This window comes from Ceratotherium simum, chromosome 23 (assembly GCF_057802395.1).
Source record: "Ceratotherium simum simum isolate JZ-2026a chromosome 23, ASM5780239v1, whole genome shotgun sequence".
In the NCBI taxonomy this organism is placed as follows: Eukaryota; Metazoa; Chordata; class Mammalia; order Perissodactyla; family Rhinocerotidae; genus Ceratotherium; species Ceratotherium simum.
The window spans coordinates 1,297,333-1,315,880 of record NC_141922.1 but is presented as its reverse complement, the minus strand read 5'-3'; the positions used below and the strand labels follow the sequence as shown (position 1 = coordinate 1,315,880).

Genomic DNA, 18,548 nt, shown 5'->3' with positions numbered 1-18,548 from the left:
GCTTCCTTACCTCTTCTGGCACTGCCAAGGGTGTGGCTGAGGAGCTGCTTCCTGTGGTCCGAGGAGTTGGGCTTCTGGGTGGCACAGTTTGAAAGAGGGAGGAGAGGGCTCATGTGTTACTGTCCAGCTCTAGATTCAGAATCCCTTTGGTGGTCTGAGGCCAAGAAATGCCCATGCCTCCTGGGGGGCTGCCTTTGCAGAGATGCTGCCCAGAGCTGTTATGAGGGGCAGGGGGCCGGGTTTGGGCCCTGCCTGCCTCTCGGCTCTCCCTCATTTGCACCTACCCCATGTCCTCCTAGTGGTCTGAGACTGCAGAGGCTGCAGAAGGCGGTATATTTATGGGAGGGATGGCCGTGCACTGCGATGGGGCAGCTGGAGTGAGCCCCCAGGGCAATTTCCACATGAGTCCAAGAACATAAACTCTTCGTTAAAAGTGGTCCCAGTCAAAAAATATATACGTATATATATATATATCTCAAATCTGAAAGCTGAGAGAAGGTGTGGAAAATTTGGGAGCAAGATGAGCCAGGCTTGGCTAGCCAGGTGCGGGGCAGCAACCTCCAGCCGTGCCTGCTGGGGCCCATCTGGCACCTCCACTTCCAGCCTTCTTGAGCCTGGACACCTAGATGAGCCTTTGGTTCTCAGGCTGGCCCTGGGTCTCTAACCCAAGCAGCTGGCATGGACTTCAGGATGTCCAGCTGATGGCGACCAGGGGACCCAGGGCTGGGAGCTCCTGGTGTTGATGGCCAGCCTGCTAGGCGTCCACTCTGCCAGGCCTGCCTGAGGGGGTGTGTGGTAAGGCAGACTTCAGGGCCCGGGTGGGCTCCAAGTGAGGGTGTGGCCGGTGCTTGACACACAGCCCAGGGCGGCCTCTGGTTGAAGGCCCTTCAGCCTTCAACAGCACTGCCCCCTCTTGGCAAGGCTTGCATCTCGAGTCCTCCTTCCCGGTCTACCCCTCTATGGGCCCGGGCAGGGGAGGCTGGAGTTGGTATTGAGACTGATGTCAAGAACAGGACCTCTTACCTGCCTCTCTCCAAGCTATTTCACGTCGTACCAGCCCCCTCCCCTCTGGGGAATGGAGGCTGCACACCTGGATGGGCACTGTATAAATGAGGCCTGGGGCCTTGAGGAGCTAGAGTGCCTGTCAAGTGGGTCTGGAGCTGCTGGGCCTCTAACAGTGTCTCTTGCCTAGAACAGAACAGAGGTGCTGGTGTCCTGTGCGTGCTGCGGGGGGAGGCTGCAGGCCCCTGACATGTGGAAAAGGCTGCTCTGCCAGGGTGCCTGGCCCTGAGGGGATCCCCAGCAAGGACTGAATCCTCATGATCTCCAGGGTCTGCGGCATTAAATAGACAGCAGGCGGGAACCCAGGGCCCCATCCCATCTCACAGTCATCCACTTCCCTGGGCTCAGCTCAGTGTGAAATCATGGGGCAGCCTGGCCAGAGGCTTCCCGAGAGAGACCCTAGAGTCTGTCTCTGCAGGAGAAGGGCTGAAGCGGTCCCCAGCAGGGTGGCCTGCCCCTCCCTGCTGTTATCCTCTGGGCCTGGGGCATTGGATCATGCCCCCTGGTTTGTGATAACAGGAGAGTGAGGGGTGGATGGCACTGGGGGAGGGCTGTTAGTCGATGCTGCTGGAATTCCTTCAGCAGCTGTTGTCTGCCTGCCTGCCAAGTGCCAGGCACTGAAACTGGGTTTCTTGCCGTCGAGGGCACACCCTTAAAGGAGTGGGGACTGCCGCAGCCTGGGAGGTATCAGGGACACAGCCGCCGGCCTCTCCCCCTCCTGTTCACAGCCCTTTGATGAATACTCAAGGTGGTGAAGGTCATTGTTCTTCCAAAAAGTGGTCCTTAGGGTCATTGTTAGAGCTCACCCAGTATGCTTGGTAGTGGGCCAGAAAAGGGAAGGCATTGACGATGGAAGGATGAGCTAGGTGCAGGCTTCTGCTCAAACCACCCCGTCTGCATGTTTGGGAGGGGGAGACCAGGCTGCGGCAGTCAGAGGGAGCCCGTCTGAGAAACACGGCCCGGCCGAGGGGCTGCATGCTTGGGAAGTGACCCTCTCCCACGTCAGTTGGGCTGTGGGGGAAACACCAGAGCGTGCTGTGAGGAAGGGCAGTGCCCTCAAGCTTGGGGCCATCCTCGAGGGCCCCCAGTCCGGCAGAGTGCAGGTGGGAATGCTGTGCGGAGCCGTTTGTTCCCAGCCTGGGGGTGCCCACGGGTGCAGCGTGGCTCCAGTGGCATGTCTTTGGGGACTGTGGGCTTGTGGGGTGCATGCTCTGTGGAGGGGCCCTTTCCCACCTGACCTCGCTGACGGTGGAGTTCACCTGGTCAGATGGCCCGATGCGCTTTATAATAAAGGTTGAACATGTCAACTTCATATGCATCCCTGTTCTAAAGTCTTCTTTTGTAACTCTTGATCCAGTGCTCGGATCTAGAACACCTCAGAACTTGAAAAGGTGGAGAGTATAAAAACGGGACATTGATGACATAAGAAACCATTATCATATCCACCAGTTTCTTGAAAAAGTAATTTCAGTGTTGTGGTATAAGACGAAGAAACTTGGCTGGCCGATGACTGGGCTGTGACCCCGCCCCCCCACAGCTACCCTCCTTGGGCTGGGTGGGCCCTCTTGAATCAAGAAGTCTTGTCACAGGCCATCACCAGCTGGGGCACAGCTGCCCCTCCAGCAGGGCCAGGGGCTCACCCAGGTGCCTCCCATTCAGGGAGTGGCCTGCTTGGGGCAGGGCTGGGCAGACTCCGAGCCCACCCCAGTCCCCAGGGATTCTGTTGGAAGATGCATGGCTGGGACCCCTAACGTCCAGCTGAAGGTAAGGTCGGGCACAGGAGAAGCCAGCGATCCTGCCCCTGCAGAGCTCTCAGGTGACGGTGACGTACAGCCCTCTGCCCCCCACACCACCTGCACCCCACCAGCTCCGAGGTCTGTCTGAGCCCAACGTCTCAGGCCTTGGCTGAGACGCACTTCCAGGCACTTGGAATTTGGTTTTATCAGCCAATTAAATACTGGGCACTCTGCTATAGGACAGCATCTTTATTCCCGTCTCACAAATAAAGAACCTGGATGTGGAAATGGACTCAGGCTAACTTCAACAAGTGGAGAGGCCAGAGTCAGACCAAGCCATCGCCGGTGGAGGGCAGGCCAGCCCGCCAAGCCTGCCTAGACAAGGCAGGAGGAGGCTGGGAGCGGGAGGCCCAGGGAAGGGGCTGACCTTGGGACTGGCTGGGTGGGGAGAGGACGGCCTATGGGACTGCAGGTTGGCAGGGAGGGAGTGGGCAGGCAGCGGGTGGGGTGGAGAGGGCGTGGTGGTGAGCGAGGAACAGCACTGCGGCACAGCGTGCTCGCCGTCTTACAGACGGGAGATTCATCTGCCTCCAGTCTCACAGCTGGGAGGTGGCAGGGCGAGAATGGCCCCAAGCCTCTGTCCACCACGTGGCTGGCGGTCTCAAGAGCCACTGGTGGAAGCGAGGGGCTCCAGCACTCCGGGGCCTGCGTGGGGTGGGGAGGCCCCAGTGAGCCTTGGGGGCGGTGCAGGGGACACAGCTGCAGGCAGCCTGCCTCAGACCCAAAGGCCCCAAGGTCTTGCTTTGGGCCCCAAGTTCCCGGCTTTCCTCGCCTGTTGGTCTGTTCACGGACATGTGAAGAGCCGAGTTCTGCAGTCAGAGGCCAGGCCACGGGACCCTCCAGGACTCTTGACCCAGGGAAGGGGCAAGGGCCAGCTCCACCTGCCACTCGCCAGGAGCCTAGGGCCTGGGGGAGGGGCCCACACCCAGCTGAAGCCAGGCCTGTGTTCCCCCGCTGGCCAGGGCCCATACTCCCAGACCTGGAGCAGCAACTCCCCCCGCCTGCTGCTGATGCAACACTGCAGAGGACCCCCGGCCCTCTGCTGTGTGTGCTCCTCAGCCGCTTTCTCAAGGGCTGGCAGGGCCAGGACAGACGTGGTGGCATAATACCGCTGGCTTCACTCTGTATGTCCCCGCGCCACCGAGCTGAGATGAGGGAGTGGGTCTGGCTGCAGTCACACAGCTGTAGGAAGGGCTGCCCCGGCTGCTTTTGTTGCCAGTGGCTCAGCTCCTCCCTCAACCAACTGGCCGACCACACTGTGCACCTGACCAGCAGTGCCAGGCTCAGGACCTCAGAAACCAGGTCACCCCTTACAGTGGGCCATCACCACGGTGCCTTCTGTCCCACAGCAGTGGGGGGGAGTCCCCCCTGGTGAGGGGGTCTCCTCCCATTTCCCCATGTGGGGGAAAGGGGAGCAGCCCGGGAGGCTCCTGCAGGTTGGAGAGAACCACAGTCCTCGGGAAGGGGCTAGGGAGGGAGGGACTGGGGGTGGCAGGGCTGTTCTCGGCACTCGGGGGCTGTGGTCCGCATCCAGCACCTATGCCTTACTTCCTGCTGAGCTCCTTGGCCCGGCAGGTGGCGGCCTCCACGGCACTCATGGTGGCTGCCCGCAGCCCCCCCTGCTCCAGGGCGTGGAGCCCGTAGATGGTGGTGCCGCCCGGCGTGCACACGTTCGTCCGCAGCTGTGCTGGGTGCTGCCCCTCCTGCAGCAGCATCTTGGCCGTCCCCTGGGGAGAGTGGTGTTGGAGGCTGGTGACTCAGGAGGTGGGCAGCCCCTTCTCCAGCTCAGCCCCCACTGTGTAGCCTGCTTCGCCATGCATGCCCCAGATCTCAGGCTTCTCAGGCCTGCTGTCTCCCTTCCCACGGCTCCTGGGAGGCGCACGGGCCCATCCCCTTTCACACACTCCCCTGGGGCCGCCTGCACTCACCAGCAGAGTCTGGGCAGCAATGCGGTGGGCCAGGCCACTGGGCATGCCCATCTTGATGGCACCTTCAGCCAGGGCCTCGGAGAAGGTGCATACCTGTAGGAGGGGGTGTGGGGGGTATCAGAGCCAACATATTCCCCCCGGACACAGCACCCAGCCTGGAGAAGGCTTGGAATCTTCAAGAACAAGGCCCAGAACACCAGCCACCAGCGCAGGGTCTGGGGTGGAGGCCTGAGCCCAGAGGTCTGACTGGAGCACTCCCGGGCCTCAAACGCCAGGAGACAGTGATGCGGGGAGAGCAGAGCTCACGGGCAGCCCCAGGACCGAGCCATCAGGTCCCGAGGGCAGGGGCTGTTGCAGGGACTTGGAAAGGCCCCGCTTTGCTGAGGGCTGGCCTGTGGGGGCAGGGTGGGGGATGAGACAACACTCACAAAGGCCACGCCGCTGCCACTGAGGCCGGTGTGGATGTCCACGTGGGCCTCAGGCACCTCCTCGCACTGCCCGCAGGCCTCCAGCAGGGTCTGCAGGAGCTTGACCTCGCTGCTCCCAGCATGGCGGCCCCGTGCCATCACCATGGCCCCCTCCTGGACCACACAGGGCAGGTTGGGCGAGACCCGCAGTACCCGTGCAGTCGGGGGCAGCAGCTGGCCAGGGAGAGGCTGGAGTCAAGGAGCCTGTGGTATAGGCCCTGCCAGGCAGGCACACACCTCAGCCAGCTGCAGGCTCCCTTCCCTGTTTCCCAGGCGTGGCACCACGAGGAACCGTAACTCCAGCCCCCTTGGCTACCTGGCCACCTCCGCAGGCTGGTTGGGAGGCTGTCTGCCACCTGTCCCACCCAACCTGGTATCCTGAAGGGCTGAGCCCAGGCTGGGGCCAGTCTGGGACGGCGAGGGTTGGGAAGCTGAGTCTGGCCATCAGAGCCTACTCTGAGGTCAGAGCCTCAGCTCCCACCTCACCTCCATGGGCCACTCACCTCCTCCAGGGTGCTCAGAGAGACCCCGGCAGCCATGGACACCAAGATGTGCTCAGTGGTGACCACAGGGGCCACCTCTGCCAGGACAGCTGGCAGGATGTGGGGCTTGGTGGCAAAGAAGATGAGCGAGCAGCTCTGTAGCACCTCCTGGTTAGAATGGGTGGTCTGGCAGCCCAGAGCCTGCACCAGGAACACCAGGACCAGGACTGGGGGTAAGTGGGGCGTCCTCCCAGATCATTGCCCTTCCTGCTGGAGGCTGCCCTGCATTCCCATGGGTCCCCATGGGTCCCTCCCATTGCAAATAACCATACCACCCCCCTCCCAATGCCCAAGACTCACCCAGACCATCCGTTCCTGCTCAGAACCCAACCATGCACCTCAGAGCCCTGATGTCAGCACCTCTGTGAGCCTCAGACCCCAGTGAGAGCCCGTGACCATCCCTGCCCACCCCAACACACACACACACAAACACACGCATGCACCAAAGTGCACATACACGCACACATGCACATGCACGTACACACTTGTGTGCACTCGCTCACGCACACTCACACACACACCCCTTTATTCCATCCTGGCCCTCCACAACCTTGACTTTCCTTCTGGCCTTTGACCTCCTCTTCTCCAGCACAGCCCAGCCAGTCTCAAAACTTTAGCTAAATACACTTCCCTGGCCCCAAGAAGTGTCTCAGAGGAACAGGAGCCAAGAGCCACGCTGGGCCCCTGGAGGAAGCCTCAACTCAGAAGACCTGGGCCTTAGCTCACCAGGAAGCGGCAGAGGTTCCTGTCAGTCGGTGCACTGGCCAGCACGTGCTGAGCTTCCACTTTTCCTGGAGAGAAAGGCAAAGGCAGGGGAGTCGGTGAGGAGGTGAGGTGGGAAGAAGGAGAAGGAGCCAGCCCGGCCTGCCCCTTACTGTGCCACACTAGGCCGTCCTGGCCCGAGCTGGCCTGAGACTCTGCAAGAACCCAAGTGCTTGGCAGGGGTGCTCTGTGCAGCCAGGAGCAGGCAATCAGATCCACTTGATTCTACTCAGTCACTGCCACCCACCTGCTGCTGCTGAGTCCAGAGACCCTGGTGGACACAGGGGCCAGGAGCCTCCCTGGTCTAGTGAGGACACAGATCCCAGGGACCTCTGCCTCCTCTGGGAACAGGAAGGCTGGGGAGGGGGGACATGGTGGGTAGGGAGGCCCAATGGGGGCCGAGCTTCCCCAGGATGGGGGTACATCTGTGCCGAGACATCCAAGTGGAGGCTAAGTGCCCATTTGGTAGAGATCCCCTGTGTTTGTGGGATACGAGGCTTGGGAGATTAGATTTCTGTGAGGTCTAACAAGAAGGCAGAAATGCATCCCACAACCTGAACACAGAGCCGACTAATCCTGACAGTGACAGCCGCTGTGCACCGCCTACACACACCAGTACTGTGTTGCTCAACACTGAATCTGGGGCTGGCCCTGTGGCTTGGTGGTTAAGTGCGCGCGCTGCAATGCTGGTGGCCTGGGTTCGGATCCCGGGTGCGCATCGAGGTACCACTTCTCCGTCCATCCTGAGGCCGAGTCCCACATACAGCAACTAGAAGGATGTTCAGCTATGACATACAACTATCTACTGGGGCTTTGGGGGGAAAAAATAAAATAAATAAAATCTTTAAAAAAAAAAAAACACTGAATCTGTACAGCCCTCGAGGCAGGTGATACTGCCAGGTTTTACAGGTAAAACACCTGAGACTTGCAGTAAACTATTTTCTGATGATTTTGACTTTGAACTCTGACATATGGTTTTGGACTTTGACATATGGTTGAAGGCAGAGAGCCAGCCCATAATCTACACATAAAGGTTTCTAAATACTATGGAATAGAATTAGACCAGCATTGGGCCGGCCCCGTGGCTTAGTGGTTAAGTGCGTGTGCTCTGCTGCCGGTGGCCCGGTTCAGATCCCGGGTGCACACCGACGCACTGCTCCTCCGGCCATGCTGAGGCCGTGTCCCACATACAGCAACTAGAAGGATGTGCAGCTATGACAGACAACTATCTACTGGGGCTTTGGGGGAAAAATAAATAAATAAAATCTTAAAAAAAAAAAAAAATATTAGACCAGCATTATCATTCCCTGCTGTAAACCAGTGGTTCTCAACCAGGAATGATTCCAGTCCCCCACACCCTGCCCCCAGAGGACATGTGGCAGTGTCTGGAGACATTTTTGGCTGTCACAACTGGGGGGTGCTACTGACATCTAGTGGGGAGAGGCCAGATGTGAAGGATGGAGAATTACCCAGCCTCAAACGTCCATAGGGCGGAGAAATCAGGCAGCGTGCCACCCAGAGTGGAGCTGGCATACAAACAGAAGAAAGAATCCGAGGCTCAGAGAGGTCAAGCAACTCGGCCAAGGCATGAGGCCAGGAAGCCCCCAGGAGATCCCAGGCTCTAAGCTAGTGCTGCCCAACAGAAATACCACTCCAGCCATATGTGTAACTTTACATTTTCTACTAGTCACTTTAAACAAGTGAGAAGAAACAGGTGAAGTTAATTGTAATATATTTTATTTAACCCAGTACAGCCAAAAATATTATCCTTCCAACATGTGATCAATATTAAAAATTACTAAGATATGTTACTTTTTCTCTTTGTGTGTGTGCTTAATCTTCCAAATCTGGCGTATATTTCATTCTATACACTCACAGCACATCTCAATTCGGACCACTCACATTTCAAGTGCTCAACGTCCACATGTGGCTCGTGGCTACTGTGGGGACAGCCGGGTCTAAGCCTCTGCTCGCACACCCCCTCCTGGGTGCTCTCAGACGGAAGCAGAGCCCGGGGGGAGGGTCCGCGTTCCGCCCTGGCCTGGCCGACGCCCGCCCGGCCCTGCTCCACGCCGGGACCCCTGCGCGGAGGGCCCCTTGCTCCTCGCCCAGCGTTCTGTGGAATTCATCCTTCCGGGCAGATGAGCCCGTCCCTCCCACACTGGGCCGGTGTCGGACGCCCGCTAGCTCCCGGGCCCAGGCACCCCACGGACCCCAAGCCCGCCGTGCCCACCTGCTCGGATGATGCCCTGCGCGATGGCCTCCGCCATGTGCCCCGCGCCCACGAAGCCCACCCGCAGCGAACCAGGCGCCGTCGCAGCCGCCATCTCGCCGTCGCTCCGCCCCGCCCCCGGCTGCGACCTCGGCCCGCCAATGGGCTACGTTGCCCCGCCCTGTCCTCGTCGATTAGCTGCCGGGACCTCACGCTCCGCCCCTTCCCGCCCGTGCTCTGCGCTCTAGCGCTCGCTAAGCAGTGTGGCCCGCCCCCTCGCTGCTCATTGGCCCGAGAGGTCTCGGGCTCCGGGGGCGGGGCGCGTCCAAGGACCAGTCCTTAGCTGAGGGCTATGGTAGCCCGTGCAGGACCCCGGCGCCCTGAATCAGATGCTGATTTTCCAAAGCGCAGCTTGGGAGGCTCCATTCAGTTCAGTTTTTTTTTTGAGGAAGATTAGCCCTGAGCTAATGTCTGTTGCCAATCCTCCTCTTTTTTGCTGAGGAAGACTGGCCCTGGGCTAACATCTGTGCCCATCTTCCTCTACTTTATGTGGGATGCCGCCACAGCATGGCCTGACAAGCGGTGCTTTGGTCACCCAGGGATCCGAACCTGCAAACCCCGGGCTGCCAAAGCGGAACTCGCACACTTAACTGCTACGCCACTTAACCGGCCAGCCCCTGAGAGGCTCCGTTCAAAGGTGAAGGGTCAGAAGGGGTGCGGGCTCCTGTGACGCCGTCCCAGAGTTCGGTGCCCGGAGCGCACCTGCTGGGTGACCATTGCGGGGACGCTGCAGAGTCCGGAGACCACTGATTGGTGGTCGCTGAGCACCTGAGCTTCCAGAGGGGCGCATCTGCCCTGCTTCTGATGAAAGACCTGCAGGCAGGGTCCAGACTGTGGCCATGTCAGGTCAGGAGCTGCGGAGTAGGATCCCGCTGCAGCCTCAGGCCGGTCCCTCTGGGTGGGAGCGGCGTTCTCAGAGCGCCCTGGTTCTCTATTTGGGGCCTGGGGGTGGTCTCAAGTGGAGAGGACAGGGCTGCCTGGTCATGGCATGTGGTCAGCTCTTCCCTAAGCCATAGCAGATCCAAGTGTACAGGTGACAGCATAACATTACCATTGCCAGTGAAATGTGAGCAAGGGTCTGTCGCTTTTCTGTATTACAGAAGTTTCTCCAGCAGCCTGGATGCTGGTGGCCACGGGTGTCTCAGGGAGCTGCGGGGAGGAGGCAGGAGAGACCTTCGTGGGGCCTGGTTCCCCAGCAGAGACCTGGCCCCTCGTGTTGGTCCTGGGGGAGGTGGAGTGCTTGGCCCCCCCCAGGGGCCATCTTAGAGACTGACAGGGGGAGGGTGGGGGTGGGCATGGGGTGTGCTTGCAATTTTTATTTGATATGGGAAAAATAAAGCTTGAAGACCTGAGGTTATCGTTTTTAAGACTGCATTTTAATTTTTTTTTAATTTTTATTTATTTATTTTCCTCCAAAGCCCCAGTAGATAGTTGTATGTCATAGCTGCACATTCTTCTAGTTGCTGTACGTGGGACGTGGCCTCAGCGTGGCTGGAGAAGCGGCACGTCAGTGCGCGCCCGGGATCCGAACCCGGGCCGCCAGCAGCGGAGCGTGCGCATTTAACCGCTAAGCCACGGGGCCGGCCCTAAGACTGCATTTTAAAGATGTTTTGTTTTCTTCTTCTAAACTTTGACATGTTCTAAGCTCTTCAACAATGAAATTCCATTCATTCAACACTGCCCCTGCAGCGTGTGGGCCCTGCTCTGGGCCAGAGATGAAAGCCACACAGCAGGGGACTAGACAGCCAAACCCCCACCCCAAGGACCTGCATTCTGGCTAGGGAGAGAGCACCTCTACAGTAAACACACACACACAGGACAACCCAGAGGGTGGCTCGGGACACACCACTATTTGTGTCCTGCCTGGTGTGTCCAGGCCTCTGCTCTGTGCTGGGCCTCCTTCCCATTGTTCTCACCTGCTGATCCAAGCTCCAGCTCAGGCACCACCCCCTCCACATCCTCCCTGAGCCCCACGTGGGCAGAGCCTTCATTCACAAAGGGCTGGTGCCCAGGGGATACCCGGTGAAGGGCCAACCCAGGTCCTGGAGCTCCAAGTCCTGGGTGGGAGGGGCCTCCCAGGTGTTTCCAGACAAATAGGCAGTCGCCCATGGCAGGGTGTGTGCTTGGAGGGGAAAGGCCACCTCAGCTGAGACCTAAGAGGTGGGGAGGCCCTGACAGAAGGGCCGAGGCCAGCCCCTGGGCAGGCTAGAGGATAAACCCTGCAGCTTGCCAGAGAAAAAGGGGGTGCTAACAAATGCGGTACAGGTCAGCTGGGCTCAGGACAGAGGTGGGGACTTGTGGCTGGCACGGGGAAGACAGCCAATACCGCCCTAATAAATGAAGGAATGAATGTGGCAGGCGTGTCAGAAGTCAGAGAGCTCTGAGTCATCACGTGAAGACGGCAAAGGGCTACCCAGGAGAGAGGGGACCCGAGAAGTGGCGGCCCAAGACTGAGCCCCACAGCCAGGGAAGGTGCCTGGGTCCTGGGTGAGGCAGTCCAGTGGGCTGTGGCCTGGGGGCTTTGGATCTGGGCCCTCCTGGATCCACTCTCCAGCACTGACTGGCTGGCCAGGGACCTGTCAGTCAACCTGTCCAGACTTTGGTGTCTTCCCGTTGAGAATGGGGAGGCCCATGCTGCTCACCTCCCTGCCAGTGGGCCCAGCCGACCCTCCTGCGTGGCACCTGTTACTATCCCCAAGGAAGAAGGGAAGGCCAGGCCCATCACCCAAGCTGCCACCTGATGGCGAGGGAGATAAGGGGCCAAGCCTGACCCAGCTCTCTCCTGGGGTCCCAGGGGAGCCTGAGCTAGCCAAGCACCACCCTCCCCTTGGATCCACCCACATGTCCACTTAGCCTGGGGAAATCCAGACCCAGCCTGTTTCCCTAAAGTCCCTGGGCTGAGGGGCAAAGCCCAGGGGATCTCAGACCTGCACATGACCCTTCCACTCCAGGAACAGTTAACCATTCTGTCCCAGCAGCTCTTGGGGGCTGAGCAGTCAGCAAGGACCGGTGGGCCCTGGGCTGGCCAGGCTCAGGGAAGCAGTGCCTCCATGTGGGGGTCAACTGGCGCAGAGCTGCTGGGGCCAGGCCTGTGAAAATGCACTTTATTGGCTCCCAGGGAGCAGGACAGCAGGATCAGAAGGGGACACACTCAGGACCCAAGGACCAGCATTGGGGAGCGAGGTGCCCCGCCTGGCCAGGCCTTGGTTTCCCTGAGGATGGACATGACTGGTGGTCCTGCTGGGCAGCCGCCCGGAGCCACCCTGGCAGAAGGGGTGGAACGTGAGCCCAGGTTGCTGGGCAGTGCCCTCGACTCTGGCAGGGTCTGAGGGTAGTTGCTACTGGGCTTTGCCAGCTGAGGGGCCCCTGGGGCCTCGGGGGGCAGCCGGCGCTGCTCCCACCACCGCACTTCATTTCCGGGCCTGCTCGTAGTTGTCTGTGAACCAGGTGCAGGTCTCCTTCACAGCTGCAGAGGCGGGCAGGGGAGGGGGAGTGGCAGGTGAAGGCCAGGGCTGCACTGACATCCACAGGAGGTGGGGAGGGTGGGGGCCCCAGGGACACAGGACAGTCACCCCATGTTTTGCCTCCCTGATGAGGGTGTGGAAAGCAAACTTGCAGGGCATCCATCCCCAGCAGGCAGTAGGGAAGCTTGAGGCCTAGGGAGGGGCAGTGGTGGCCCAAAGCTAAGGAGGGGCCAGGAGGTCCTGAGGGATGGGGGTGGGGGACCCTGGGAGGGGCAGGGGGCTCACCCTGCTTGAAGGGCGTGAACCGGAAGTCAGGCAGGTAGGCCCGCAGCTTGCCGTTACTGGCTGTCTTCTTAAACTGCCCGTCTGACTTGCTTGTATCAAACTGGGTGCCTGGTCAAGGCCACAGCAGAAAAGGCAGCCCCTCCCCCAGCCTGCCCTTGAACCTCCTCTGCCTTTCCCAGGGGGAGCCTCGGGAAGAAAGCAGCAGATCCCCTCCAGCTGCCAGGGTGAGTGCCATCGGGTGCATCAGACCCGTGGTCTCTGTGCAGGAAGGCCCACAGTTCCCTCACCTGCAGCCCAAGGATACGGTGACCTCCCCGTGGAAGTCCATGGCCTCCACCACAGCCTCGGCTGCCTCCTGGATGGAGACCTCATCCTCCTCACCCACTGTGGGGAACGAGGGGCCAATGGCCAGGTCAGGCCTCCTCCACCTGGCCACGTGCCGCCTAGCCTGACAGATGTTCCTGCTCCCGCCCTCAGCCACTCTCAGGACAGACATGGGTCCTGCCCTGCTGTGGTGGGAGTTGGGGCCACAGGGTGCCCACCTGAGAGGATGATGGGTTCCACTTCATTGTACTCCCGAAGGACCCAGATAAACAGCTGGGCCAGGTCCTAGACGTCAGACAGGCAGGGTCAAAGGCCACAAGTTACAGCCACATGGGGCCACAAGTCTCCTCTCCCAAGTGCCCCAGCTCAGTAGGGGCACAGCCCAGGCCCAACTGGGGCCGGGGGCCCCTCCCTTTGGGCAGTCCATGGCCAGCTGAGCCCCAACGGACCGGGTCCTTTCTCCTGCTGAGCTCAGAGCTGCACCCAGAGACTCCTGTGGGGCCAGGAGCCTACAGGGACTTAGCAAACACCAGTGACTGCTCCTCCGGGGGCTTAGCCTGGACCCTCACCCCCTCCCAGGCTCCCTCATGCTTCTTCACAGCCAGCAGGGCAGACCCAGGGAGACGCTCTGGGGAACAGCACTGCACCCTCCTGCACGAACCAGTGAGTAGATGAACTGCCTTCGCGGCTTCCCCGTACCCCACACCGTCAGGGCAGAGCCGCTGCCTGCAGATTCAGGGAGGGGGCTGGCATCAGAGGGGGCTGTGCCAGCCACCACGCCCTCCTCCCAGCTAAGCCCCAGTGACCCCATCGGGCGGGTGACCTGGCTGAGGGTGCTGGGCGGTGGGCACTCACTCTTGGCCAGGTGCACCTTGTGGATGAGGCCTGGCAGCACATGGCCGTCCTCGATGTTGAAGTTGTCATGGGGCCCAAAGACGTTGGTGGGGATGACAGCGGTGAAGGTGCAGCCATGCTGCTGGAAGTAGGCCCTGCAGAGGCACAGCGTCTCTTCCGGCCCTCGCCCTAGGACCACTGACGCCACCCTACCCCACCCCGGCCTCTTACAGATGGGAAAACCAGAGGCCGGCAAGGAAGGGAGAAGAGGGCTGGGAGCCCTGCTGGGGCTACCCACTGGGCCCCCCGACCCCGAGGCGCTCGAGCCCTCTTCCCGCATCCCTGGCTGGTTGCAGCTGGGCCGGTGCGAGGAGGACCTGTTCTGCACATCGATCATCCTCTTGGCGTAGGAGTAGCCAAAATTGCTGCTGTGCGGAGGCCCGTTGTGGATCTGGGGGAGCAGAGGAGGCACTGCTTCTGGCCCCGCCCCTCCCGGCAGCCAGGCCCCACCGCCTGCCAGGCCCCGCCCAGGCCCACCCCTCACCATGGTCTCATCAATAGGGTAGGTGGTCTTGTCAGGGAAGATGCAGGTAGACAGGCAGGAGACCACCTTACGCGCGCCCACCTCAAAAGCCGAGTGCAGGACGTTGTCGTTGATGTGCACGTTTTTCCTCTGCGGGGCCAGGGCAGGTTCAGGCCCCCCCAGGCAGGACCCCAGCCCCTACCTGCTCCTCCAGGGACAGAAGCCCGGACACGCTCTGACCCCTCTGACACGGGAGGTACCTGAGCCTGCTCCCCCTAACTGCTCCCTGGGACAAGGAGGAGCTGCCCAACACAGGCCTTCCAGAAACCCATGCCCGCTCCTGGCCTGCGACATCCTTAGCAGGCAGTCCCCTCCCCAGGGCTGTAGGAGGGTCCCCGCCTGCCTTCCCGAGGCTGGGGGAGGGCCCTGGAGGAGAGGACCACACCCCTCAGCTCAGGGTGGGCTCCACCCACAGGAGCTGCTGAGGGCAGGGCAGAGAGTGCACAGGGGCCCCAATCTGGCCCTGGGGCAGGGGTGGGGAGAAGGGGCCCCTCCACTCACCCACCCCTGAGGAGCCCACCCTGGCTCTACTGCCCAGTAGCAGTGAAGCCTTGGCCAGCCCCACCTCTCCCCAGGCCCCACTTTCCCTTCCAGAAATTGGACATGAGATGGCCAGGGCATTTGGACTGGTCTGGGGAGACGGCAGAGGTGATGGCTGGGCAGCCTGCTGGGAAGGCTGCCACTGAGACAAGGGCAGTCCTGGGTAAGAGAGGACCCTGGGCAGAATCTGGTCTGAGCCTCTGCCATCTCAATGCCTGATGCAGGGGCAAACCAGGCCAAGGCCAGCTGCCCAGAGACAGTGTGGTCAACCCTCAGGGGCACAGCCCAGCAGGGGCAGGGCTATGGGCAGAGCCCTACTCTCCTCGCGCCCCTCACTCCATTTTTCCTATCCCCCCAGAGCCCAGTTCACACCTCTGCACCCTGGAGTGCACGGTGGGCCTGGCTCAATGTGCAGCTGGACCAGCACAGGTCCTGGAAGCAGAAGGGTCTGGAGACCCACAGGGCTTGAGGGGCAGGAACCAGCTCCAGGTCACGCAGCGAACGCTGGATTCTCTCAGCTCCTCCAACCCACTGGTCAGCTCCGTGGCTTTTCCTATTGGGCTAATGCCCCCAGGCCCACCTGTGTGCCTCTCTGCCCACAGACCAAGTGTGGGTCACTGGGGACCCCTCAGGGGCTGCCCTCACTGGGCTGTGCCAAGCCCTGACCCTCAGGGACTTCCTGGGCTAGAACATGAGGGTGGGAAGCTGGCCAGGAAGTTCCCAGAACCTGGGCTCCTCGCTCCCAGTGCTCACTGGGGCCCCCCTGACTTACCCAGAAATCCAAATTGTATTTGATATTCCGGAACAGGCCCCCCACCATTGCAGCAAGATGGATGACGTGTGTGGGCCGAATCTTTTCAAATAGGGCTCGGGTCTGTGCAGCATCCCTAAGGGGAGCCAGGCCGTCAGAGGCTCCTTGGAGGCCTGAGGGAACTAGCACCCTAGGTTGGGGCACTGGGGGCAGGAGCTGCGCAGGACTGGTGGCAAGAGGGGCTGCCAAAAGGGAAAGTGGCCAATTCGGGTACTGGTCTGATGAGGGTGTGGGCTTCCAGGAAGAGATGGGAGGATGTTTGCCCAGGAGCAGAGCTGTGCACACCCAGGCCAGCCCAGCCACCTGGCAGGGAGGGCCCAGGCATGCAGCCACCAGGCTCAGGGACAGGCCTGGCCCAGAGCTCTCAGTCTAGAGAGGGTGGGTAGGGGTGCTCTGGGAATGGGCCCACTCACGTGAGATCGGCATCCTTGGAGGAGACGAATACCCAGTCCTCTCCAGGCAGCCTGGCCCCATCTGCTACCACTTTCTGGATGGCTCTGCCCACCAGCCCAGAGCCCCCTGTCACTAGGATCCGCATGGACCCCTGGGGCTCACCCATGTTGGCTGCAGCTGTAAGGCCAAATGGTGTGAGGCTGAGGCCATCATGCTCCCTTCCATCAGCACCCCATTCCCCTGAGATATCACTGCCTGGGGTCACCGCTCTCAGCACTGGGTCCCACAACTGTCCAAGGGCTGGCCCCTGGGGCAACTGGCACAAGATGAGGCCCCCAGGGAGGGGAGATGGCCTGCTGGGGACCAGAGAGATCCAGCTGGCCTGAGTCATCACCTCCTCCCAGCCACATTCCCTAGGAAGCCCTCCGCCTAAAGCTGCACAGGGGCCTTGGGGCTACCACCCCACCAAGAGAGCCTGATCCCAAACTCCACCCTGCAGGACCAATCCACGACCCCCACTGGGCCAAGAAAGGGTACCTTCCGCTCCCCTTTGGCTGACAAGAAGGGAGGCAGATAACCTTCGGGCTGGGGGCTCCTGACCCAGATCGTCAGGGCTGCTACCAGCCAAAGCCCATATGCTACAGGCGGGGAAGGGCTGGCGCCTGTGCTTGCAGCCGGGTGCCCACCCGCGGCCGGCTGGTCCCAGAGAGCCTTCGCGAGCCTGGTTTCTACTGGGCAGGTCGCGCTTCCGGCTCAGAACTGGACAGGCTTTGGGGCGCCACCACCCCCGAGGACCCTATCCTGGGGGCTGGAAATCTGTGCTGGCAGCTACACGACGGCTCTGCCGTCTCCGCCGAGGGCCCCACGGTCAGCCCCGTCAGGAGGGGGCCCTGCCCAGACATCTGCTGTTCCTGACCGCGCGGGCAGTCCAGTAGCAGGCCCGTGGGGAGACCCCACCGCGGCTGGACCCCTCCCACACCCCTGGGGTCCCGGTACCCCTCAGGGCTCTCTGGCTGTCACGGAACACCCAGGGCCCAGGTTAGACTCGCCACGTCGCGCCCCCCGGAGGGTCCCCTCAGTGCCCCACGCCGTCCCACCTGCGCTCTGCCCCACCCGCCCTGTGCTCGGAGAGCCGCTTCCGTCGCCCACGGAGCCTCCAGCCACGCGTCCGGCCAGGTAGAGAGGGACTGACCAGAGCGGCTCCGCCCGCGGCACTCTGGGAAATGGAGTCCTCGCGAGGCGTCCCGGGCTCTGCTGGGAAGTAGTCCGGGACCGCGCAGCATCCTGGGGAATGTAGTTCTCGCCGGCTCTGCATACGCCTCGCGGGTTCCACGGGCCGATGTATGGGCTGTGGTCTCAGGGTGCTCGGGTCACGACCCCCTTAACTCAGCCGAGGCACCGGGCATGAGCCCCTGCTTGGGAGGGTGGGTGGATGGGAGGATGGGAGAGGAGGGGAGGCCGCCATCACTGAGACCTCGTAGCCTCGGGAAGGCGGAGGGGCAGTTCCCTGCCCACGGCGGGCGCTCGGCTGACCCGGTGGGACCGCGGCCTCGGTGGGCTTCCGCGCTTCCGCCCGCAGGCCCAGGGATGGCCGGCTGCCGTTTCCAGGAGGGAGAAGCCGCTCGGCCTCCCCACACGGTCGGCTCCCGGGTCCACTGGCCGAGGCAGTCACCAGGCCAGACTCGGGTGGGGCCTAAACGGCCCCGGGACGGACGCAGCAGCCACAGAGGGCGTGGTCACAGGGGCAGAGCGGAGTTGGAGCCGACTTTGTAATCAGCAGATCCCGGAGGAGGCTTCCAACAGGGGAGTACCGCCTCAGGAGCTGCCCTTGGGTGAATGGTGCGGGGGCGGGGGGTGGGGCCAGAAATCGGGGTGAGGACCCCGGAGAGGCGGCTGGGGGTTTGGTCACCAAGGAGCAGCGTTTCCGGCGGCGTCCGTTCCCTCTGAGCCCAGACAAGGGCCCAGCACTCTGCGGGGCTGGGGGATCAGCAGGAAGGAGGCGGTGGTCAGCAAGGCTCCTTTCTGGGGCTGTTCGCCCTCCTGACTCCTCTCCGTCTCCTCTGACACAGACTTCACAAGCCCCTAGATTATAGAGGTAAACAAGTGCATGCTCCGTCCGCACAGCCGGGAGCGAGCCATGGTCAGCCCCTGTGCAGATGGGGAAGCTGAGGCTCGAAGGACAGGAGCCGGTCAGGCGGCAGCTCGCTCAGGTTCTGGGTCCGTCTCTGTCTGCGGTCTCTCGGGGCCTCTACTCATCCTTGAGGCCTTGCTATCTCCTATCTGGGAGTTTGTTTAACCAGATGTTTTGCCATCACGTCCCAAACTCCTTCCCTTCCGTCCGTCTGTGAATGGCGGTGTCGTCTCCGCACAGCGAGGCCTGCCCTGCCCTCCCTGGGGCACCTTGCAGCTTTGGGGAGAAAGGCCGCGCCTCACTGCTCAGAGCACTGTCCTCCTCCTACTTGGGGAGGCTTTCGACAGGCCTGCC

At 61.5% G+C, this 18,548-nt stretch overlaps 2 protein-coding genes across 9 annotated transcripts; both read right to left on the bottom strand.

Annotated features, from left to right (window-relative positions):
• Window positions 1-3,032: 3,032 nt before the first annotated feature.
• Window positions 3,033-8,908, bottom strand: PYCR3 (pyrroline-5-carboxylate reductase 3). 4 transcript variants are annotated; one of them, XM_087447329.1, is made up of 6 exons: window positions 8,791-8,908; window positions 6,522-6,586; window positions 5,757-5,936; window positions 5,215-5,442; window positions 4,787-4,879; window positions 3,033-4,585 (listed from the first exon to the last, which is right to left on the bottom strand). In XM_087447329.1, exons 1-6 carry the CDS (start codon window positions 8,882-8,884, stop codon window positions 4,403-4,405), a joined length of 843 nt encoding a protein of 280 aa, XP_087303455.1. In that variant the 5' UTR covers window positions 8,885-8,908; the 3' UTR covers window positions 3,033-4,402. The 4 variants fall into 4 exon arrangements, with proteins under 4 accessions (XP_087303455.1, XP_004443106.1, XP_087303456.1 ...); XM_004443049.3 differs by having other exon boundaries at window positions 5,215-5,427; XM_087447330.1 differs by having other exon boundaries at window positions 5,215-5,367.
• Window positions 8,909-11,917: 3,009 nt separating this feature from the next.
• GFUS (GDP-L-fucose synthase) lies at window positions 11,918-17,713 on the bottom strand. 5 transcript variants are annotated; one of them, XM_087447325.1, is made up of 10 exons: window positions 17,256-17,713; window positions 16,084-16,240; window positions 15,632-15,746; window positions 14,281-14,409; window positions 13,758-14,187; window positions 13,564-13,628; window positions 13,121-13,187; window positions 12,883-12,962; window positions 12,579-12,678; window positions 11,918-12,295 (listed from the first exon to the last, which is right to left on the bottom strand). In XM_087447325.1, the coding sequence occupies exons 1-10, from the start codon at window positions 17,344-17,346 to the stop codon at window positions 12,240-12,242; spliced, it is 1,290 nt and encodes a 429-aa protein (XP_087303451.1). In that variant the 5' UTR covers window positions 17,347-17,713; the 3' UTR covers window positions 11,918-12,239. The 5 variants fall into 5 exon arrangements, with proteins under 5 accessions (XP_087303451.1, XP_087303452.1, XP_004443104.1 ...); XM_087447326.1 differs by lacking the exon at window positions 17,256-17,713 and adding an exon at window positions 17,161-17,249; XM_004443047.3 differs by lacking the exon at window positions 17,256-17,713 and having other exon boundaries at window positions 13,758-13,891; window positions 14,114-14,187.
• Between the last annotated feature and the right edge of the window lie 835 nt (window positions 17,714-18,548).

Excerpts from the sequence above, each read along its gene's own strand:
- GFUS (XM_087447324.1), bottom strand. The coding sequence starts at position 16,454 with ATGACTCAGGCCAGCTGGATCTCTCTGGTCCCCAGCAGGCCATCTCCC. Across the intron at positions 13,188-13,563 it reads GGCAGTTCATCTACTCACTG|GACCTGGCCCAGCTGTTTAT; the intron begins GTTCGTGCAGGA and ends TCTGACGTCTAG. Across the intron at positions 12,679-12,882 it reads ACTTCCACGGGGAGGTCACC|TTTGATACAAGCAAGTCAGA; the intron begins GTATCCTTGGGC and ends CCAGGCACCCAG.
- PYCR3 (XM_087447329.1), bottom strand. The coding sequence starts at position 8,884 with ATGGCGGCTGCGACGGCGCCTGGTTCGCTGCGGGTGGGCTTCGTGGGC. Across the intron at positions 6,587-8,790 it reads GCAGGGCATCATCCGAGCAG|GAAAAGTGGAAGCTCAGCAC; the intron begins GTGGGCACGGCG and ends CTTTCTCTCCAG. Across the intron at positions 5,443-5,756 it reads CTCTGAGCACCCTGGAGGAG|CCTCTCCCTGGCCAGCTGCT; the intron begins GTGAGTGGCCCA and ends CCTTGACTCCAG.